This window comes from Panthera tigris, chromosome B3 (assembly GCF_018350195.1).
Source record: "Panthera tigris isolate Pti1 chromosome B3, P.tigris_Pti1_mat1.1, whole genome shotgun sequence".
Lineage (NCBI taxonomy): Eukaryota > Metazoa > Chordata > Mammalia > Carnivora > Felidae > Panthera > Panthera tigris.
This window is the reverse complement of record NC_056665.1, coordinates 101725729-101750201: the sequence shown is the minus strand read 5'-3', so window position 1 is coordinate 101750201 and position 24473 is coordinate 101725729. Positions and strand designations below refer to the sequence as shown.

General features: G+C 39.2%; 1 protein-coding gene across 4 annotated transcripts in view; it reads left to right on the top strand.

Moving 5' to 3' along the window:
• GCH1 (GTP cyclohydrolase 1) overlaps nt 1-24473 on the top strand; it is an 82547-nt gene that overhangs the window by 17390 nt on the left and 40684 nt on the right. For 3 of the 4 annotated variants that reach the window (XM_042989737.1, XM_042989741.1, XM_042989740.1), the window contains exons 2-3: nt 9261-9370; nt 12183-12238. In XM_042989737.1, coding sequence (XP_042845671.1) covers nt 9261-9370; nt 12183-12238 — 166 coding nt within the window. Of the gene's footprint in view, nt 1-987; nt 1089-9260; nt 9371-12182; nt 12239-24473 lie in introns of all 4 variants that reach the window. The other variant, XM_042989739.1, reaches the window with a different exon arrangement.

The following is a 24473-nucleotide window of genomic DNA, read 5'->3' as shown; positions in this document are numbered from 1 at the left end:
CAGAGTAGTAAACCAAGACCAGAAGGAAGTTCTTAGGCTTGGAGGCTTGGATAACTTTGGGAGTTAATAATGTATAGGATTGATAGCCTTGAGTTTTATCCTTAAAAAAAATCTGAATAGTTTAAAACAGGTGCTTTTCCCTACCTCAGTACTTAAAGCCACTAGCCAGTACCTTTGCGCATCTCAAAAGGTGACTGACCAGTAGGAGTGGGTGGATAACTTGTGTTGTAATTTGGCATTGATTTCCAACATCCCTAGAGTTGTACAAGCCAAGAACCTGGGAGTCCTGTTAAATTCCTTCTCCAAAAACCATTCTCTTACCTGTAGTGATCCTGTAGCCCAGGTCACAGTCCATACAAAGTCCAAATGAGAACTTGGGTCTCTGGACTTTTAAACTTCATCTTTTCTAATTTACTGTTATGCTTTTTGAACCACTACGTGTATGTGGTTTTCTAGGGGCCAGTTAAGTAATGGTGTTTAGGTAGAGCAATTTGTGTACTTCTATTTTCTTATTTCAGTACTTAAATATCTTATAAATAAACTACAACAAACATTGTTGTAATTAGGAAAAAGTCTTGGTTATGTTATCATGTGAGAACATGCCCTCAGCAACAGACATTATGTTCATGACAAGCCCAGCTAAGAGGATGGGAACAGCTTTCCAGGATTGCATTTGGCAAATAAAGGAGGCACATCAAGGGGTGCCTGGGTGGCTCAGTCAGTTGAGCATCCAACTTCAGCTTAGGTCATGATCTCGTGGTTGGTGAGTTTGAGCCCCACGTGGGGCTCTGTGCTGACAGCTCAGAGCCTGGAGCCTGCTTTGGATTCTATGTCTCCCTCTCTCTCTGTTCCTCCCCTGCTCATGCTCTGTCTCTCTCTCTCTCAAAAATAAAGATTGAAAAAAAAGGATGCATATCAGTACTATTTTTAATGCAACCAGTACATTTATTTCAATAGCCTTGGCTACATTTTTTTTTTTTTTTACAGTTTTATTGAGAAAAAAGTTGGCATGCAACATTGTGTAAATTCAAGGTGTACAACGTGTTGGTTTAATACATGTGTATATTGGAATGTGATTACCACCATAGGTAGGTAATATTTCCATCACATCACAAAATCACTGTTTCTTTTTTGTGATGAAAACATTTAAGATCTACTGTCTTAGCAACTTTCAACTATGTAATGCAGTATCGTTAACTGTAATCAAAAAGGTGTGCATTAAAAAAGGAAATACTCTGTGGGGTGCCTGGGTGACTGTCAGTTAACTGTCCGACTTTGGCTCAGGTCGCGATCTCACGGTTTATGAGTTTAGGCCCTGCATCGGGCTGTCTGCTGTCAGCACAGAGCCTGCTTAGGATCATCTGTCCCTTCTCTTCTCTCTCTCTTGCTCTCTCAAAAATAAATAAACTTAAAAAAAAAAAAAAAAAACTTAAAAAAAATACTGTGCATTAAATCCCCAGAATTTCTTCACCTTTAACTGGAAGTATGTATTCTTTGACCAACATCTCCCCATCTCTCCCACCCTCCCAGCCCCTTATAACCATTATTTTACTCTCTGTTTCTAAGAGGTTGGCTTTTTTTAGATTCTATATGTAAGTGACAGCATACAATATTTGTTTTTCTCTGACTTATTTCACTTAGCATAATGCTTGCAAGATCCATCCATGTTGTCTTGGCTATATTTTATTTTTTAATTTTTATTCATTTATTAACTTATTAAAGCTTATTTATTTTGAGAGAGAGAGGGAGAGAGAGAATCCCAAGCAGGCTCCATACTTAAGCACAGAATCCCATGCTGGGCTTGATCCCACGAATTGTGAGATCATGACCTGAGCCAAAATTAAGAGTCTGACACTCAACCAACTGAGCCATCCAGGTGCTCCTGTTTATTTTCTAAGATATTAAGTAATCCTTGCACCTACTATGGGTCTCAAACTTAACAACCATGAGATCAAGAGTCACATGCTCTAGTGACAGAGACAGCCGGGAGCCCCTTGGCTATATTTTAATTGCTTACAAGCAGCGTGGGAATTTATCTCTGCCAGGGATGACAGAAATGAAAATTTGCAAAATAACCAAACTTTTACTTTCTCTGCAATGCATTGGATCTTTCCTGCTGACAAATTCGCAGTTTATGAAATAAGTTCACAGAGCAAATCAGAGCTGTGCCACAGCTCTGCCTACTCCAGATGGTATGAATGGTTGTCTAAAGTCATCTTAGTTTCCACCTATGTCAGTCTGTGGAATGTTTGAGTTCATGCTTATTTCAGCCAAGTTTTACAAATGTTCGCTCTATCTTGTTAAGCGCAAGAAGCTATGCGTGTTGGAAGTGCTAACAAGAGGTGCACCATCATGATGGAAATGAAGGCAGAGAGGGTGATTTTCTTCCATCTTTTAATTTAACATTGCCCTTACTTGTAGGACAAATTTTTCAAACAGGAGTAGAATGCAAAATGTTTTAATGCCACACTGAAGGCAGAAGAAGTCTTTGTTTTAATTGCAGAGTGTGATCAAGGGAAGTTTCTGGAGTTTGCAGTGTTACATGAAGCAGGCTCGGTCTTTCCTGTGTAATGCCACTCTAGCATCAGAACTTCTATGCAAAGGTAACCTCAGGGTTTTTGCTTCCCCCCCCCCCCCAGGAAAAAAACCCAGAACACCAGCATGTACATGAACAACGCAATTAAAACAATTTTCAACATTTTTTAAAACGTTTATTTATTTTTGAGAGAGAGAGCATAAGCAGGGGAGGGGCAGAGAGAGAGGGAAAGAGAGAGAGAATCCCAAGCAGGCTCTGCACCATCAGCACGGAGCCCGATGTGAGCTCACACTTGTACACTGTGAGATCATGACCTGAGCTGAAACCCAGAGTCAGACATTTAACCCACTGAGCCACCCAGGTGCGCTCCAAATTTTTTTAATTAATGAAATGCATCAAATATATAAGAAAAAGGACAAAGAATTAGTTTAACCAACATTCATCTGGTTCTAATAAATATTAACATTTTGCTATAATTGCTTTGGAAAATACAGATAAGTTTCATAGATACCTCTTTCTGATCCTGTTCTCCTCCCTCACAGAGTTAACCGCTATCCTGAATTTGATCTCTACTCTCATGCCTATTTTTGTACTTTTTTTAATTTTTTTTTAACGTTTTTATTTTATTTTTGAGACAGAGAGAGACAGAGCATGAATGGGGGGGGGCAGAGAGAGAGGGAGACACAGAATCAGAAGCGGGCTCCAGGCTCTGAGCCATCAGCCCAGAGCCCGACGCGGGGCTCGAACTCATGGACTGTGAGATCGTGACCTGAGCCGAAGTCAGACGCTTAACCGACTGAGCCACCCAGGCGCCCCTGTACTTTTATTTCATATGTATGTCCATAAACAACATGTGGTTTTTGCTTCCACTTCATTTAAAGGATATTACTGTGTGTATCTGCTATTGCCTCTAATACTTGCTTTTTTCACTGGACTTTGTTTCAGGAAATAATAAATTCAGCTTAGATTCACTGATTTTCATGGCTGGGCCATATTTTATTATATCACTCTACACAGATTGTGTAATCATTCTTCTGATGTCCATTTAAATCCCTAATTTTGCTATTACCAATAATGCTGCAGTAATATTTTTTCTGTTCCCTTGGCCACATCAGTTTTTTTGGAGTCCTTTCTTTGAAATCTATCTTAAGGAAGTAAATCACAGGGTAGAGACTGACATATTAATTGGATAAAATGGAAAATTTGCGTTTAATTCTGGCTCTGTGAATGGCATATAGGGTACTGTGCTGAAACTTCATAAAGTCTTAAGCTACAATGCCTGCCTCCAAGGTTGGGAGAAATTACAGACATAACGGTGGTACCAGGAGGTATATGACGTAAGAGCCCAATGCTGGTTGAGACAGCTCTGATGTTGAGGGGTTTGGGCCAGTAATTCAGACCTTTCTCCACTAAGTCAGGGTGGCTGTTAGCCCCTTAAGTTGATTTAATTCCAGCCAAGAGCAAAGAAACTTTTCCTGCCTTATTAGTTGTCACTGTGTTTTGCTGTCTTAGTTCTAAAGTCAGTAGGCAGATAGGTCGCCTGGGTGACTCAGTTGGTTCAGTGTCTGACTCTTGATTTCAGCTCAGATCATGATCTTACCATTTGTGGGTTCGAGCCCCACATCAGCCTCTGTGCTGAGAGCACAGAGCCTACTTTGGATTCTCTCTCTGCCTCTCATTCTGCCCCTCCCCTGCTCGTGCTCTCTCTCTCAAAATAAATAAACTGAAAAACAATTTTTGTAATAAATCGGTAGGCAGACCCCATTCTCTTTCTTATCTGTTAGGGTGGATGTACATTCAATGTTCGAAGCCTTCTTCCATTGTCTATTAATGCTGTTCTCCAGGAAGCTGCATCAGGTGTGAAATTCTGGCTTCCTCAGAGATCTCTAAATTTTAGTGCTGATCACCAAACATCCTAGATAATGCTAATTCCTATTACCATTCGTTAAAAAGAAATTCCATTAGATAGAATTTTTCTTTTGTGGGGAATCTCTCCCAGAGGTTTCCTGTTACTCCTACCCCCTTTCACCATGGCAGAAGCAGTTCTGTGTTTCTTATATTGCTGTGTTTGAGTAGGAGCATTTTGAAGGTGTGAAGATTCTGTGTAGCAGCACAAAACATGAATACAAGTTTAATACAGGGGCTCTTGGGGTGCCTGGGTGGCTCAGTGGGTTAAGTGTCAGACTTCAGCTCAGGTCATGATCTCACAGTTCGTGAGTTCAAGCCCCACGTCAGGCTCTGTGCTGACAGTTCAGAGCCTGGGATCTGCTTTGGATTCTGTATCTCCTTCTCTCTCTTCCCCACCCCCACTTCCACTCTGTCTCTCTCTGCCTTTCAAAAATGAATAAACGTTTAGATAAAAAATCTACAAAAAAAATACAGGGGCTCTCAAAGTATGGTTCCCAGACCAGGAGAATTAGCATCTTCTGGGAACTTGTTAGAAATGTCAATTCTCATTCCCACCCAGACCTACTAAATCAGAAATTCTGGGACTGGGGTCCAGTGATTTGTGTTTTGACAAGCCCCCTGGGGGAGTCTGAGAAGCACCCTGCTTCCGAGGGTGCTTAAACAGGTACATGGGCTCCTATTGTGGACCTGACTAACTGTACTTTCAGGAAGGGATTAACTACTTAAGGGATGGCTGCCCAGCAGGGTTATTTGTTGTCATTGCTTAATCATTAATGACACGAGCAAGGTATACCTTTACATTTTTCTTTGTGTGGTATTGTAATAGACAAACCTTCAACTTTTGGAGGCCCCTTCAGTTTTCTTTGTTGGTTATGACCAAGAGTAGGAAACAGAATGCCATAAATCCTTGTTTCCAGGGTTACCTTCTTGCTGCTGATAACAGGCAGGAAATTAAAACAATCTGTGATAGTGTTTTGTTCTTATTAGCCACAGATGGTAGCTTTCAGATATGTTGGAGCAAAACATAAATAAATATAGCAGGGAAACTTCATTATTGAAGAAAAATGATTCAGCTAGGTCAAGTTTATAGTCTGGGTTCACTTTCACGAAATGGGATATAGGCAACATAATATTGTTCCATTACCACAAACCATTAAGATTTATGGGGGTCACTGGGTTTTTTTCTTTTTGGCTTAATTTTAAGTATGTAAAACATTTACATGATTTCAAAGTCAACTGTGTAACAAATCAAATTTAAAGATGTCTCACTTCTATCCATATCCCTTCTCTCCTGCTTTCTTAGTCCTTTATGCATAATCATTTTTATTAGTTTTTTGATTTATTCTCCTAGTGTTTCTTTTTGAAGATAAGCATATATATGTTTATATCTCCCCCATTCCACTTTCTTTACACAAAAGGTTGCATGTTATTCTATATTCTTTTAAGATTATTTTAAAAAGTTAGCTCTACTAAGGGATAACTTAAATTCAATAAAATTCAACAACTTCATGTGTACAATTTGAATTTTGACAAATACATACAGTTGTGCAACCACCAGTACAATGAAGGCATAGACTCTTTCCATCACCCAAAAATGTTTTCTTCTACCCTTTTACAGCCAATCCTCTCACCCCTCTGGTCCCTGCTAAACCATCTGTCTGCTTTCTCTCACTATACTTCTCTTTCCTAGAATTTCAGACATACTTTTTTTGTGTGAACGTATATGACTTCTTTCACTATGTATATAATTCTTTGAAGATTCAGCCATATTAGTACATATATAAGTAGTTATTCTACTTTATTGCAGAATAGTGCTCTATTGTTTATACATTCCAGTTGATGGGCATTGTCCTATTGCTTTTTTTTTCCTTTTTATTTTGAAGTGACATTAGACTTACCAGAATACTTACAAAGACAGTACAGAGAGTTTCTATATACCATTGCCCCAGCTTCCTCAAATGTTAACCTCTCCTATGGCCCATGGTATAGTTATCCTTTCTTAAGAAATTAATATTGGGGGGCGCCTGGGTGGCTCAGTTGGTTAAATGTCCGACCCTTGATTTTGGCTCAGGTCATGATCTCACAGGACATGGGTTCGAGCCCCACGTCCAGCTCTGTGCTGAAGTGCGGAGCCTGCTTGGGTTCCTCTCTCACCCTCTCTCTCTGCCCCTCCCCAGCTTACGCTCTCACACACTGTCAAAAATAAATAAACTTTAAAAATATTTAACAAATTAATATTGGTACAATTCTATAAACTACAGACTTTGTGTGGATTTTAGTTTTTCCAGTGCATTTAGTCTTCATGTTTCTTTAGTCTCCTCTAATCTGTGACAATTCAGTCTTTCCATCTCTCTGTGTTGTTTTTTTTTTTTTAATGTTTATTATTTTGAGAGAGAGAAAGTATGAATGAGCAGGGGAGGGGCAGAGAGAGAGGAAGAGAGAGAATCCCAAGCAAGTTCCATGCTCAGTGTGTTGCCAATGTAGGGCTTGATCCCATGAACCATGAGATCATGACCTGAGCCAAAATCAAGAGTCATTTGCTCAACCAGCTGAGCCACCCACACACCGCCTCCCCCCCCCCCACCCCCGTGTCATTTTAAGAGTGCTTGTTGAGGTATTTTGCAAAATGTCCCTCAGTTTGTCTAGTAATTAGACTACAGTCACACGCTTCAGGGGAAGAACACCACAGAGGTGATGTGCCCTTTTCATATTTTACCAGAAGCTACATGTTATTACTATGTCTTATTACTGGTAGAGTTAAACTGGATCACTTGGTTTGCCAGGTTTCCTCGGTGTAAAGTTACTATTTTTTCCTTTTCTGTAGTCTGTCTCCTAGAAGCAAATTATTGCTTTTTAAATTCTGATGTATATTAGTGTGCATGGGACACATAGTTTAGCCACTCCCTCAACCTTAATTATAGTAACAGTAATAACAGCAACTACTACTTAATCCATCTGCGTACTTCTGAAAACATGTGGATTATCTCATTTAATGCTCAGGATACTCCTAAAAATGTAGATGCTTTTTTCATGTCCATTTTACAGCTTAGAAGACTGAGGCAAAGAATAGTCTTTCCAAGGTTCAACAGCTACTTAGTAATGGACCCAGACACTAACTTAGCCTAACTTGAGGACCAGCTTTTAACATGTGCCATATGGTAGTTGTCACAACTTAGAATGGGGATGCTCTCATTCTTTGTCAGAGAAAATGAATGCTTCTGTTTGATAATTCTTTTGTTCTTTAAGAAATAACTTTGTTTTACTTTCAGGGTTTTCTTGTATGACTAAGGATTTTAATAAGCTATGCATGGCAGTAATATTACTTAAAAATCTTGGAGAAATCCAGGATACTTTGGGGAGCACTCAGGGCCTATTTTTAGACTTCTTCCAGAAATATGACTGTAGGTTAGGGCAGAGTATTCAGAATAGAAAACTGTTTTGGGTGAAGTATTTACTTCAAGGATGACACTGATCCTTTTCTTCCGTGGATTTTTATCAGCCTCTTCTACCAGGGGTGTTGTGTTTGTCTGTGTGTGTCTAAACCCTGCATATTCACGTTTGTTGACCACGCTAATGACTTTTCCACTCCACAATCAAATGTGTCTCTGAATAGCCTGACTCAGGGGATGATAACTGGTTCGGTGATGACTCAATATCTGTGAGCCTCTATTCTAGCAACAACGGAGCCACTGAAGGTCAGGCTGTGTGGGTGGACGTTTGCACTTCCCTGTGACTCACACTGCAGCCTGGCTTTCTGAGGGGAGATTAACTGTAGGTGGCCGCAAAACTCTATTCACCTCCTCCCCGCTCCGTCTCATCCGTACTATGTAGATGGGTATCCCCGGATCCTTGAAATACTACGGCTTGGAGTCTTGAATGTATGTAGGCTGCCATGATGTCCAGCTATCAGTGCACGTTTAAAAAATCCATGGGGGAGGGGAAGGAAAAAAAAAAAAAAAGAGGTTAGAGTGGGAGAGAGCCAAAGCATAAGAGACTGTTAAAAACTGAGAACAAACTGAGGGTTGATGGGGGGTGGGAGGGAGGGCAGGGTGGGTGATGGGTATTGAGGAGGGCACCTTTTGGGATGAGCACTGGGTGTTGTATGGAAACCACTTTGACAGTAAATTTCATATATTAAAAAATAAAAAAAATAAAAAAAATAAAAAAATAAAAATAAAAAATAAAGCTTTTATGTTTTTAAATGTCTGTTCTGGGCAGGCATATACATAAAAATGATAGCATTTAGTACCTTAGGGAAGAATATAACTGCTTAGAATAAGTCTTGTGCTTGCATTCAAGAATTAGTAAATTTTATGAGTAAACAAGTATTTGGGGGATAGATAATGTCGAGTTTATGGGTGTTGAGATCTGGCCTCAGAGGTTAGATGGCTAAGGACTTCTGGCCTCATAAGTTAGATAAGGTTTTCTACACATCCACTATAGAGAAAGTGTTAGGTACAAGAAAATATAAAGTAGAAAAGGAAAGCAGCTCCCTTTTCATCACCAGAACTCTTGTTTTGCATATTTCTCCCTTTCTCCTTTTCTCATGCAGCAGACACATTTGTTTGTAATCCTGCATTTGTTATGTAATATTATATAGTTAAGGGTTGTTTTCATCATTTAAAGAAAAAGACTGCTAATTTGGTGGGAGAAAAATAACTAGTTTTAACGCGTTTTTCCTTAACATTTTAGTTAGGATTAACATTTTGTCTTTGTTGACTGTCAATCTTTGTTTAACCGTGGAGATTGTTAGTTTTTCTACTCTGAATCTTTCTGTAAAATTGGAAATGTTACTAAAGCAAGCCTCTGATTTCAGATGTCCTAAATGATGCTATATTTGATGAAGATCATGATGAGATGGTGATTGTGAAGGACATAGATATGTTTTCCATGTGTGAACATCATCTGGTTCCATTTGTTGGAAAGGTAAGGGTTTTTTCTGTTTCCTGTTAATTTTAAAATATAACAAAAATTTTTAAATTAGGATTATTATCTTTAAAATCATCACCTGCTAATTCCTAATATCCCAGATATGTAGAATTACACATAAACATTTACTCTTTATCAACCTGACTAATCTAATAATTTGAAATTAACAAAACAAAAACCAAGTAGCTGAAGGTCCTCAGGGCAAATATTTCATAGTAAGTACCATGGTATTGGTTAAAATAATGAGATAAAGTTGCCTTTTTTTTTTAAGGTAGCTGCAGCAGACTCTGAAAACCTTTGCTTTTTATTTTGACTAAATAATGTTTGATCCAAGATGTACTTTTGTGTAATACGGCATGAGCAGCAATGATTGCAGAATTTCTTATGGCAGAGGTCATAGTATTAGTGGACTTTGTTTCTAACTCTTCCTGTATTAGGAACAGTGAATCTAATGCAAGCCGCTTAATATTATCTAGCTTGTTGCACTTAAGCATATCTTTGAAACCATGGATGTAGGACCAAAAGTAGTCCTGTCCTCTCTCTCCCATTATAATTTTATTTTATTTTGACTTTTTATTAATAGTTTTTAAACAGAAGACTTAGCAAATAGTGTTATGAATACCTGTATACCCATCACCTAAATTTAATGTGTTAACATTTGCTTCACATTTTTTTTTTGTTAAAATATTTCATTTTGGGGGCACCTGGGTGGCTCAGTCAGTTGAGTATATGACTCTTGATTTTGGCTCAGGTCACGATCCCAGGGTCCTGGGATCAAGCTCCGTGTGGGGCTCTACACCAAGTGTGAAGCCTGCTTGGAATTCATGTGTGCATTCTCTCTCTCTCTCTCTCTCTCTCTCTCTTTCTCTCTTTCCTCCTCCCCTCCTCCCCTCTTCCCCTCCTCCCCTCCTATCCCCCATCCCCTCCTCCCCTCCTATCCCCCATTCCCTCTTCCCCTCTTCCCCTCCTCCCCTCCTATCCCCCATCTCCTCCTCCCCTCCTCCCCTCCTATCCCCCATCCCTTCCTCCCCTCCTATCCCCCATCCCCTCCTCCTCTCCTCCCCTCCTATCCCCCATCCCCTCCTCCTCTCCTCCCCTCCTATCCCCCATCCCCTCCTCCTCCCCTCCTCCTCCCCTCCTCCTCCCCTCCTCCCCTCCCTTTGCCCCTCCCCTGCTCTCCAGTGTGCCTGCACTTAAGGGCTCAGGATTTTCAAGAAGGAGGGAACCTTTGAGCTTATCTTACTACCTTTTATTGTAAGTGAGGAATTTGGGCCCAGAAAGCATAGGCTTTGTCCAAGAAGACAGAGGAAGTTAGTGATTTGGGCTGGGGCTAGACTTACGAACTTGATCTGTGCTCAGCCTCTCACTATATCCTCTTACCTTCTGCTATGATTATCTCTGTGTTTGTGTTCTTGCTAACTTTTAAAAAAATCTATTGTTCAGCAGTGTTTCTCTAAAATCGACATTGAAATGACTTAAGATCTTCAGAAAGATCAAAAGTAGTACAAACAATAAACAAATTATAGCTCTGCATATAAGTATAAAATTTCAAGTGGTACAGAAGATCTTAGCTCTGTGGGAAACTTTCAACTCTCTAATTTTTCTTTGAAATAGTCAGTTCAGGTGCTACTTTACTTTCTCCTTCTGCTGACCAGGAAGGTAATGAATTGGTATTCTTAAATTCCCAAAGCACAGTGCTAATAGATGAAAAATCACTAATTACTATATATCCATTATTCACATGTACAGTAGATATTAATTAGGTGAGCGAATGCAACAAACGCTAGCGAACCATGATGCAAATGAATCTATACTTTTATATTAGGTTAATTGATTGCCTACAAATGGCCATTTACTTATTAGCCTTTTGTAGAACTAATGTGTTCCCATAATTTAATACTTGGCTCAAAGAGAGGTAACATGGACATATTAGATGTTAGTCAGTGACTTCTAAGATTACGGAATTGGCTTGGCCTCATAGTAGGTCCTATAAGAACTTAGATCTTAAGGTCCAGGTTTTGACAAGTCACATTTGTAGCTGTGTCCTTTATCTCCCATCAGGAAGATAGTATTCTCCAGCAGCTTAGAGATTGGGCCACCAACTATGACAAAGGACATGGAGACCCTCTTTATGTGCAGTGGGGTGGGACTTTTAAGGCCACTATGATGGGTGGAATGTCAGTGTTCACAGTTACAGTTTGGGCCATTTAAAGGAAGCTTTCCTGGCTACATTTTAATGTTGCTATAGGATAATTTGCACTGTCTTGAGAGAATGTTCCCTCAATAGAAGAAAGACTGGAAGAATTGTATCAAGAGTTTAACTTCACCAGGAAATATCAAGACTATATTTCAAATTTGTCATTTCATTAATAGTCATTCATATATTTTCCTTTTCCTGCACATCTGTAATTTTCTAAATGCTTTTGTTAGTCCTTCATTTTCTAAGTCTTAAAGCTTCTAGATTTTTTAAGTTGATTTATTTATTTTGAGAGAGAGAGAAAAAGAATGAATGAGCGGAGGAGGGGCAGAGAGAGAGGATGAGAGAGAATTCTAAGCAGACTCCATGCTCAGTGCAGAGCCTGACGTGGGGCTCGATCTCATGACTTTGAAATCATGACCTGAGCTGAAATCAAGAGTTGGATGCTTAACCAAGTAATCACCCAGGTGCCCCAAAACTTCTAGATTTTTTACAGATACATTTTCATCGTGTTGAATTACATAATACATATACTGTCTTCTATTTCCTTATTTTATTACAAAGAAGCACTGGATTTTCAACTAACTCATGATTTCTGTCTCTTCTTTGAAGGTCCATATTGGCTATCTTCCTAACAAGCAAGTCCTTGGCCTTAGCAAACTTGCGAGGTAAGTATGTGTGGTGAGCAGGAAAACAGATTTGTAGGACCTGCCCTTATATGGCTAGAATCTCATAAGGCTTGCTTTCTTGACTGGTGTGGATCTAACTTGGAAGTCACATTACAACATAAAATTTATAGTCACAGAGACAAGTGTATTTGGAGGACCTGAGACACAAATCTCTTTTATTCTCACCCATCACTGCCTTTCTCCCCCACCTTCCACAACTCTTCCCACTGGCACATCTTTGAAGTCTTAGTTCATACCTTTCTCTGTAGAGCCTGGAAAGGACCAGGATGCATTCAGTCCAGCCCCCCCATGTTTAAGGGTGGTTTACTAACAGTGGGGGGGGGCGGAGGGGAGAGGAAACCTGAGCAGGAGTCTAATTCCACTGCACTGTTTTCAGACTTTTAATCATACTACCATTTGGGGTCTTCTGCACCTGAGTTTGTGGGCATCTTCTGGGGTCCTGCAGGGCCATCCATTCACTTCTGGTTTGATACCTCTGCAGGCACAAAACTGTGCTGTGCCTTCCTTGGCTTTCTCAGCAATATTCCAAAAATAATACCTACTCTCTTCTCTGTTTCTCTTTTCTACTACAGTCTTATTTTCCCTTCTTTATCCTGTGGGTTCATGCCTTTTAAAAAATTCCTTTACTACTATTTTTATTTGAGCTTTAGGAAGGAGAGGTAATATACAAGTACTGTCATCTATGTTTAAGTAGAAATAAACGTGACGATTGGTGTTCATGTATCTCTGATAGCTCAGCAACCAGTATTTTATTGCCCCTAAATATTCTTCTTTGTAATTTCTTTGTATGGAGTTAGTGAGTCCTGGGTATGGAGGAATGCTGGGAGGTGTGGTTTTGTGTGTGTTGGGAGAGAGTTAAGGACAAAATGAGGTAATAGGCGATGAACATACAATCAGGTGCCCCCCCCCCCCCCCCCCCCCCCCCAAACCAAGCTAAGTTTGGATAATTTGAGATTATAGTGACCATATCAAAATTGGAATAGGGGTGCCTGGGTGGCTCAGTCAGTTAAACATCTGACTCTGGATTTCAGCTTAGGTCATAATCTCACAGTTCGTGGGTTTGAGCCCTGTGTTGGGCTCTGTGCTGACAGGGCAGAACCTGCTTGGGATTCTCTCTTTCCTTCTCTCTCTGCCCCTCCCTACCTCTTTCTCTCTCTATCTCAAAATAAGTAAACGTTAAAACATTTGGAATAAATGAATCTTTGTGACCAAACTAACTATATATACTATGACTCTGATGTTTCCTGCTGCTTTTCCACTTAGACACTGGGATTCATCACAATCCTGAAATGGTGGTCCAGATCTTTTTCAATTCTGTGTTGGAATCTGTAAAAACAACGCTAGCAATCTGACAGCTGCTCTCCACAGCTGTTCTTTTTACTTTGTTTTCTCTTCCACTTTCTTACTCATTCCTCTTGGGATTAAGGAGAAAGTAAGTAGAAGAGAGAAATTTAACTTCCCTGGTTTCTGACCTCATTCCTGCTTAGCACTCTCCATCAGACAGGGCTACTTGGTACCATGAAAAGATGTTATTATGTCATAGCTGTAACTGCTTCACTGCAGTAAGGCTCTTAACACAAATCCAGAAACATCTTGCCACCTTTTCAGTGATCTGTACCCAGTGGCAGTGCCGAGGGGTGGGTGGATGTTGGTGGTAATGGGAGGGGGCAAATAATCCTACTTTAATTTCTATTAGCAGCCCCCTCCCTAGTAACTTACTCCCAAATAATAAATTCATGTCAACTGTGAAAGAAGTGTCTGTACTAAAATTGGTTATTCTTACTGTTTGATAAGCCACAGTCTAAGTAAAATCAGCTTAGTTTCTGTGCAAACCTAGCTGCAGGCCCAGTCTTCTGGCACCCTCCCTTTCAGCAAGACTGCCAACCCTATGCCTTTGCTATATAGAAACTTGGGCACTGCTGATGCTTGTGTTACCTCCTTTCCTAGTGAAATGGAAAGATCTCAAATAATTAAGCTTTTAGGAAATAATACAAAGAAGTTAATTATTAGCATGGGGTTCGTCTTTACACTAATAGGATTAAACTTAAGGGAAAAAAAGGAACATGAAACTAAAGAACAGAGTGTATGTTACTTTCAGATATTTGTAAAGAAAAATTTGATTGAAGAGTTTATTAAACAGGAAAGAAAGCTAAGATTTTTATCCAGTTTATTTCTTATAAGAAGTGGAATATTTAGGGAATGAAGAGTCATAAAGAAAGCTGAATGTCTTAGCAAAACTTCACTGCTCATTTTAATCTTGTATGTGAAGTTTGTTATATGCTTGCCTTTAAACGAATGACCTTTTAGTGCCAGGGAAGTCAAATATCAAACAGTAAAGCCTTAAGTAACAAGAAAAATGCCAGAAGTGAGTTGATCTGGTTTAACTCTAGTAGAATTCTAGAGTAAATGTAGTTTGAATAGATATTCCTTTTGTTGGGGCACCTGGCTAGCTCAGTTGGTAGAGCCTACCACTCTTGATCTTGGGGTTGTGAGTTTGAGCCCTGTGTTGGGTGTAGAGATTACTTAAAAATAAAATCTTAACAACAAAAAAAAGAATTCATTTTGTTGCTAAATATCCATTGAACATGTATTCATTTTCTTGCCTTAGAATAATTGAGTGAACATAGTTAAATCTTGAATATAGAATTGAAGTGCCTCGGGTTAGCTGTGGTTCATCTATTTATTGAGTATCTACTGTGAAAGGGTGCTGTGTCAGCCATGATGACTGCTAGAGAGAAGTGGGACACAACCACTGCCCTCACGGAGGGTGGGCAATATGAGGCAGCAGGTACCACAGAAATGCCTGGTTTGGAGCTGTGAGTTCAGAGGAGCCAAGATGACTGTGGCCTGGCAGGATTGAGGAGACCCAGAGGTGGAAAGCTGAGCAGAATTTTAAGGGAAGAGGGGCCCCTGGGTGGCTCAGTTGGTTGAGTGTCGGACTTTGGCTCTGGTCATGATCTCGAGGTTTGTGGATTTTGAGCCCCACATCCGGCTGTGCGCTGACAGCTCAGAGACTGGAGTTTGTTTCAGATTCTATGTCTGCTTCTCTCTCTGCCCCTCCCCCGCTCACGCTCTGTCCCTGTCTCTCAAAAATAAAATAAATGTTGAAAAAAATTAAGAAAGAAAGACCCAGAGGTGAAAAGCTGAGCAGAATTTTAAGGGAAGAGGGGCCCCTGGGTGGCTCAGTCGGTTATGCATCTGACTTCATCTCAGGTCATGATCTCAGGGTTCGTGAATTCAAGCCCCACATTGGGCTCTGTGCTGTCTTCAGATCCTCTGCCCCCCTCTCTCTCTGCCCCTCCCCTGCTTACATTCTCTCAAAAATAAATAAGACATTTAAAAAAAATCCTAAAGGGAAGAGAAATTCCTTTGGGTATGGTAAATGCGTAAGCAGAGGCAAGTCAATAGAGAGATTAACTGACAGAAGTAAGAGATGTAGGCAGGGATGACTGCAAGATCGTCAGAAAGGTAGGGTGGGCATTAGATTACAAGGAGGACATTATTTTTTCCTTTTTTCTCTATTATAAATGTTTATTTATTTTGAGAGAGCATGAGCAGAGGAGAGAGAGAGAGAGGAAGAGAGAAGCCCAAGCAGACTACGCACTGTCAGCTGTCAGTGCAGAGCCTGAGGCGGGCCTTTACCTGACAAAACAGGAGATGGTGACCAGAGCAGAAATCAAGAGTCAGGTGCCCAACTGACTGAGCCACCCAGAGAGAGGCGCCCCTCTCTCTATTATAAAAATAACATACTTACCAGTTAAGCTTAAATACAAATGAGTGAGTAAAGGGAAAGCTTTCCTTTCTATTTCCATTACTCAAAGTTAAAACTAGACATTTCTTGTCTCTTGGCTAGAGATTGTCCTTCCAGAAAATTTCTATGCAGACACAAACATATATCACTTTAAGACTAGCAAAACAAAACAAAACAAAAAAGGGAGAGATCATACCCTACATTCTGTACTACAACTTGTGTTTTTTGTTTGTATTTTTTATTTTTTTAAGTAATCCCAAGGTGGGGGGGGGGGGCTTGAACTCACATACCTGAGATCAAGGGTCAGTCACATGCTCTACTGACTGAGCCAGCCAGGTGCCCCTTTGTGTTTTTGTTTTTGTTTTTGTTTTAATTAAAAAACCTTGAAGTCCTTTGGACACCTTTTAGTCCAGAAAGTCTGACTCCCTTTTAATGGCTACATAGTATTTCTTTAATTGTTTAATATAATTCATTTAATCAGTCTTTGATAGAGAGTTTACAGTTTAAGACTGTTGTCAAAAGAGGAGGGCACCTGTTGGAATGAGCACTGGGTGTTGTATGGAAACCAATTTGACAATAAATTTCATATTTTAAAAAAAAGTAGAAAAAATGCTTTGGTGAACATGTTTTGTATAGTGTAAATTACCGAAATTAAATTGTTGGGTTCAGGGTAGCCAAATTTTTGCTATTACTAAATTGTTCTCTAAAAAAGAGCATATCAATTTATACTCTAATAATAGGTCAAAGGGTGTGTGTGTTTCTCCACTTTTGCCAACACTGAGTTTCATCACACTTTTTTTTTAAATTTTTTTTAATGTTTATTTATTTTTGAGAGAGAGAGAGAGACAGAGAGTGAGAGCAAGGGAGAGGCAGAGAGAGAAAGGGAGACACAGAATCTGAAGCAGGCTCCAGGCTCTGAGCTGTCAGCACAGAGCCTGACGCAGGGCTTGAACTCACAAACCATGAGATCATGACCTGAGCCGAAGTCGGCCATCTAACTGACTAAGCCACCCAGGCGCCCCTCATCACACTTTTCAATCTTTGCCAAACTGATAAGTAGGATAGGGTACTTATTGTTTTAATTTGCATTTTTAAAACTTGCATTTTTTTAATAGTTTGAATCTTTATAGAAACTGCCTTCTCTAAGTTAGCCTTTGCTAATTTTTCCATTGGATTGCTTATCTTTTTATTACTGATTTGTATGAGCTCTTTGAATGTTAAACCAGTTAGGTCAGGTGCTGCAAATAATTTTTCCAGGTTTGTCATTTGTCTTCTGATTTTGTTCGATAATATCATTTTTCCATAAAGAAGTTTAAAATTTTTATGTAGTCATAAACTCATGTTTTTGGGTTATTTTTATGGCCTTATTTTTATATTTAAATCTTCACTCCATCTGGAATGTATTTTGGTGCAAGGAGTGAGAAGGAATCCATCCATTGCTGTTGTATGCTCACTGACCTCCTACAGCGCCCCCACTTCCCTCCTGTTACCATGCTGCCTTCTTGCTATCCTTGCTGCCACTCTGTTGGGCCTTGCATATGTTCTTCTTGGATTATAAAACCCTGAACTCCTCCTTGCCTCTAATCTCTCTGCATCCTTAAATCTGCTCTCATACACTATTAGGATGTACTTTCTAAAGTGTGGATTTGATGTAGCTCCCCATAGCTTTTAAGATAAAGTTCAAACTCCTTACTTTAGCTGGCAAGTCCCACTGTGATCCAGCTCTACCCTCTGCGGCTTTTTTTGCTCTTTGCTCTAGCCATGGTTGAGAATTTGCAGCCTGGTGACAAGTCAAGTTATATGAAGGCATCAAAAATACTGTTAAGATTTGCAAGGGTTAAATTATACCATCTACCTGCAAAGGTGTCACCAGATTACTTTCCCAGTTGTCATAGGAGGAGGAAGAGGAGAGAAAGCATAATGCAACACAGGAAACAGGACCTAACACAGATTTTATAAGTACCTAATCATGCCCCCTTTATTTAAAAAAAATTACAGGGATGCCTGTGTGGTTCAGTTGGTTAAGTGTCCGGCTCTTGATTTTGGCTCAGGTCATGATCCCAGGGTCTTGGGATTGAGCCCCTCATTGGAAGTGCAGAGCCTGCCTGAGATTTTCTCTCTCCTTTCCTCTGCCCCTCCCCCACTCATGCTCACTCTCTCTAAAAATAAATAAATAAATAAATAAATAAATAAATAAATTACAAAAGCTGAAAATGCAAAATTTATCAACGGAGACAAGGTGGGTCCTCTTATATTGAAGTTTGCATAATAAAAGTGGTCATGAATCTTTTTTGTCAAATGGGTTCAAAACACAGGAGCTAGATGAAATACATAGAGAAACTGACAAACTCCAAAGAAGTGAGTGGGAACACCAATTACCTCTCAGTGTTTGATTGAGATGTACAAAAAAGGATATACAAAGCAGAGTAATAGGATTTTGGTCACAAAACTAGCTGTAACTTAAAAAAAATGAACAGACTATTGTGTACTAAGAAACAATATAGTAATAAATTATTTTTAAAAACCAACTATTTGGAAGTTAAATTTCTTTTAAATTCCTTTGATGTGATAGAAAATCATAATGATACAAACACTGTATGTCAGTGTGTGCAATTCAAAGTAAAAAACTGCACTTTGAAATTAATACCAATCCTCTTCAAACTCTTCTAAAAAATAGAATAGGAGGGAATACTTTCAAATTCATTTCTCAAGGCCAGCATTAAACCTGATATTGAAACAGAAAATTATACAAGAAAACTATAAGCCAATATCCCTGACGAACATAGATATAAAAATTCTCAGCAAAATACCAGCAAACTGAATTGAACAATACATTAAAAGGATCATACACTCTGATCCAGGGGGATTTATTCCAGGGATACAAGGATGTTTTGATGTATGCAGTGATAAACCACATTAACAAAATGAAGTATAAGTCATATGGTAATCTCAACAGATGTAGAAAAACATTTGACAAAATCCATCTGTGATGAAAACTCTCAACAAACTGGATATAAAGGCAGTGTGCCTCATAATAAAGGCCATATATGAGAAGCCCATAGCTAATATCACAGTCAATGAGGAAAAGCTTTCAGCTAATATCAGGAACAACACAAGAACACCTGGATACCCTATTTCACCACTTTAATTCAATGTAGCATCAGAAATACTAGCCAGAGCAATACAACAAGAAAAAAGCATCAAGGTCAGAAAGGAAGAGATAAAACTGTCTCTATTTGCAGATGACATGATATTATATATAGAAAACCCTAAAGGAGCACCTGGGTGGCTCAGTCAGTTGAGTATCCAACTCTTGATTTCGGCTCAGGTTATGATCTCATGGTTCGTGGGATTGAGCCCCATGTTGGGCTCGGTGCTAACAGCATGGTGCCTGCTTGGGATTCTCTCCCTCTCTCTCTGCCCCTCCCTCATACATACTCCACACAATCTCACTGTTTCTGAAAATAAATAAATTTAAGAAAAAAACCTTAAGACTCCATCAAAAACCTGTTAGAACTAATTATAAAGGATACAAATTAATATCCAGAAGTCAGTGTGTTTCTATACGTTAACAAACTGTCCAAGAAATGAAGAAAACAATCCTATTTACAATTGCACCAATACCTAGGAATAAATTTTATCAAAGAGGTGATATATCTGTACACTGAAAACTATAAGACATTAATGAGAGAAACTGAAGAAGATACAAATAAATATCTCATGTTATTGGATTAAAAGAATTAATATTGTTAAAATGTCCATGCTACCTAAAATAATCTACAGGTTCAATGCAATCCCTTTCAAAATTCCAACAGCATTTTCACAGAAATAGAAAAAATGATCCTAAAATTTGTATGGAACCACAAAGGACCCTGAATAGTCAAAGCCATCTTGAGAAAGAACAAAAAAGCTGGAGGTATCACACTTTAGGATTTTAAACTAAATTACAAAGCTATAAAATCAAACCAGAATGGCAACGGCATATAAACAGACATATAGGCCAAAGGTATGGAATAGAGAGCTCAGAAATAAACCCATGCATATATGACCAGTTTATGACAAAGGAGCAAAGAATGGAGAAAGGATAGTCTCTTCAACAAATGGTACTGGGGGGGCCACCTGGCTGGCTCAGTAGGTAGAGTGTGCGATTCTTCATCTTGGGTTCATGAGTTTGAGCTCCATGTTGGGTGCAGAAATTACTAAAAAAAAAAAAAAAAATCAATGAACTTTAAAAAATGGTGTTAGGAAAACTGGATACCTTTCTTATACCATACACAAAAATCCACTCAAAACGGATTGAACATAAGACCTAAAACCATAAAACTAGAAGAAAACATGGGGGTAAGCTCCTTGACAATGGTTTTGGTGATGATTTTCTGGAAAAGTAAAAGCAACAAAACAAATAAGTGGGACTGCATCAAACTAAAAGACTTCTGCATAGCAAAGGAAACCATGAAAAAGCAACCTACAGAATGGGAGAAAATATTTCCAAGTTACATAACTGGTAAGGGGTTAATGTGCAAAAAAATATAAAGAACTCCTACAACACAATAGCAAAGAAACAATCCAATTTTTAACAATAGGCAAATGAACTGAAAAGACATTTCTCCAAAGAAGTTATACATATGGCCAACAGGTAAGTGAAAGGTGCTCAATTTCACTAATCATTAGGGAAATGCAAATCAAAACCACAATGACATATCACCTCACATCTGTTAGCATGGCTACAGAATTATAAAAAAGATATAAGTATTGGTGGGACTGTGGAGAAAAGGGAATCCTTGTACTTTCTTGGTGGGAATGTAAACTGGTGCAGCCTCTATGGAAAACAGTATGGGGATTTTTCAAAAAATTAAAAATAGAACTAGCATATGATTCAGCAATCCTTGTGGGTATATATCCAAAGGAAATAAAGATAGGATATTGAAGAGATATCTGTACTCTAGTGTTCATTGTTCTTACTGGGGGGAAAAAAAAGATAAATATGTGAGGTGATGGGTGTATTAATTGACTAGATGGGATTTTTCCACAGTGCATCATATATCAAATCACAGCCTACACTTTAAATATCTTACATACACTTGTAAATATCTTTATAATTTTTATGTCAATTATACCTCAGTAAAGATGAAAATTTTAAAAACCTGCACTTTGGAGATAAATTTTTAGCCACAAATGCTTTCATTATTAAATAAGAAAAACTATGGGGCGCCTGGGTGGCGCAGTCGGTTAAGCGTCCGACTTCAGCCAGGTCACGATCTCGCGGTCCGTGAGTTCGAGCCCCGCGTCAGGCTCTGGGCTGATGGTTCGGAGCCTGGAGCCTGTTTCCGATTCTGTGTCTCCCTCTCTCTCTGCCCCTCCCCCGTTCATGCTCTGTCTCTCTCTGTCCCAAAAATAAATAAAAAACGTTGAAAAAAAAATTTAAAAAAAATAATAAATAAATAAGAAAAACTACAGGGGCGCCTGGGTGGCTCAGTGGGTTGAGCGACTGACTTCAGCTCAAGTCATGATCTCACAGCTTGTGAGTTTGAGCCCCACGTCGGGCTCTGTGCTGACAGCTTGGAGCCTGGAGCCTGCTTCGGATTCTGTGTCTCCCTCTCCCTCTGCCCCTAACCTACTTGTATTCTGTCTCTGTCTCTCTCAAAAGTAAATAAACATTTAAAAAAAAATTTTTTTAAAAAGAAACACTACAAGTAAATTAAGCATCCAATTTTTTTTTAAAGAAAAAGAATTTGTAAAGCAAGCTTAATAGAACAAATGGGAAAGAAGAAAATCAAAAGATTAAATTAGAAAATTAAAAAAGAGTAGAAAACATAAACCCAAAAGGTCATACATCATAGATTGCTTAGAAGTCTGAGAGGAGAAAGATTTATACCCAGAAATGAGAGGCTATGTAACTAAAAGTATGTTTTAGAAACTTTACATCTTAATAAGTTAAAAAAAAAAAAAAAGATGGAGAAGGGAATGAACCAAGAGTTGGAAAACTTATATAGACTAGTAACCATTAGAAAAAGTCAAAGTAATGTGAGCTGGGTGGGAGGGAAAGAAGTGGATGGTCAATTTAATAGGCAGCTTCCAAGTAACCACTAATTCCAATGTTGCATAAATTATTCAGGTAAACCTGAAAAGCTATATAATTAATTTGATAAAGCTACCTATTCCTGGTAAAAGTCTGATAAAGCTAGCACTTAAAAAGATTATAGACTAATCTCACTTATAAATGTAGTTGTAAAAATCCTAAATACCAAAAACAAACAAACAAAAACCCAAAAAAAACTCCTCTAACAGGCACAAGTATTGTTTTCATCATGACCCAAGGAGGTTAACTCCCAAGAACTATAGATTCTGGGAGTATGGTAAACTAGATGGTAATGATATCCCTCCTAGTATAGCGTACTGAGATATAATGTGTGTGAACATTTCAAACATTGGTGGAAGTGTAAGCAATTCCAGTGAGAATTTACAAGAATTAGCTGGCACTGGAGTCAAAGTCAGGGTTCTGTCCTCCCTATCCCACCCCAAATTGGGAGAGATATTACCTGTTAGCTTTGTTCTGGGGAGTGCAAGAAAAAGAACCCATAACTATGTATTCACAAGGATTTGGGTTCAAAATTCACATCACCATGTGTGGTCCTCAGAAAATCCAAGGCAGTAATTTAATTTCAGAGGTTCCCAATGAGGTAGCCTTCCAGCACCTGGCAGAGACAAGTGCTCATTCTCTGATGCACTTTTATTTCAGCTTCAAAGAATTCCAAGGAGCATGAGTGCACCAAAAGTAAAAACAAAAACAAAAAAAACCAAACCTACCATGGGTCAGAGTCAGATGAAACAAATAGTCAAACAGGGAAGAGACTGAAGCTAGCAGATGCAGAATATACAACGAATACGTTAGAAAATAAGAGTACTGAAAGTTTGGCAAATTTTCAGAATTAGATTAGAAAAACAAAACTTCTGGGGCGCCTGGGTGGCTCAGTTGGTTATGCGTCTGACTTCGGCTCAGGTCATGATCTTACGGTTCGTGAGTTCGAGCCCTGCATCAGGCTCTGTGCTGACAGCTCAGAGCCTGGAGCCTGCTTCGGATTCTGTGTCTCCCTCTCTCTCTGCCCCTCCCCTGTTCATGCTCTGTCCCTCTCTGTCTCAAAAAAAAAAAAAAAGCTTCTTCTTATAAAAAAAAAAAAAAAAACTTCTAGAAAAAAAAAAAAGTGATAATTGGATTGAAGCCCAATACAGTTACATTATATAGCAGGTTAGACACAGTAAAAAATAGTGAACTGGAAGAAAGGTCTGAAGAAATAGCACAGAATGTAACACAGAGGGCTAGGTGGAAAATATGAGTGAGAATGTAAGAGACATGGAAGACTGAAGAGGTCTAATATGTCCTTGATTGAAATTCCTGGAGATCACAGAGGTAATGGGGTAGGTGCAATATTAGAGAAGGTAATGGCTGAAAAGTTTTGGGGAGCACATGGAAAAAAACATAGTCTTTAGATTTAGGGACCCTAATGAATCCCAAACAGGACAAATAAAATTAAACCCCCATCTGACACAACATAAAAAACCTCAGGGTACACATTCTGAAATGTCATAAAAGCAGTGGCAGAGAAAAATATTACCTAAGGGGGTAATGACAATTAGACTGATGATTGTTTGCTAATGGCAACGTTAAAAGGCAACTATCAGTGTCAAATTAGAATTCTTTCTTTTTAATATTTGCTTATTTTTGAGAGAGAGTGTGAGTGGGGGGAGGGACAGAGAGAGAGGCGGGGGGAGACTCAGAATCCAAAGCAGATTCCAGGCTCTGAGCTATCAGCACAGAGCCCGGCATGGGGCTTGAACTCACAAACTGCAAGATCATGACCTGAGCCAAAGTCAGACACTCAACCGACTGAGCCACCCAGGTGCCCCTAGAATTCTACTTTCAACAAATACCTCTCAACAAATTATCTTCAAGGAAGAGGGCAAAATAAAGATTTTTTTTTTTAATTCAGGGAAGCTATATGATTATTTTTAATGCTGAGAAGACAGAGATTCAATGCCTACTGCTTACTTAAAAATGAAAAATGGGGGCGCCTGGGTGGCTCAGTCGGTTGGGTGTCCGACTTCAGCTCAGGTCACGATCTCATGATCCGTGAGTTTGAGCCCGGCGTCAGGCTCTGGGCTGATGGCTCAGAGCCTGGAGCCTGCTTCCGATTCTGTGTCTCCCTCTCTCTCTGCCCCTCCCCCATTCATGCTCTGTGTCTCTCTGTCTCAAAAATAAACGTTAAAAAAAATTTAAAAAAAAATGAAAAATGAATAAACTATGAATAAATTATAAACTGAGCACAGGGGCCCTGCTTATCACATAATCATACATGTAGAAGGCACTCAATTAATGATCTACATGAATGGCTTTCCTTTGGCAGGAGAGTGGCTATCTGCCAGAAACAGGCAGGCATCATGGGTGATAGCAAATGTTAGAGGCAT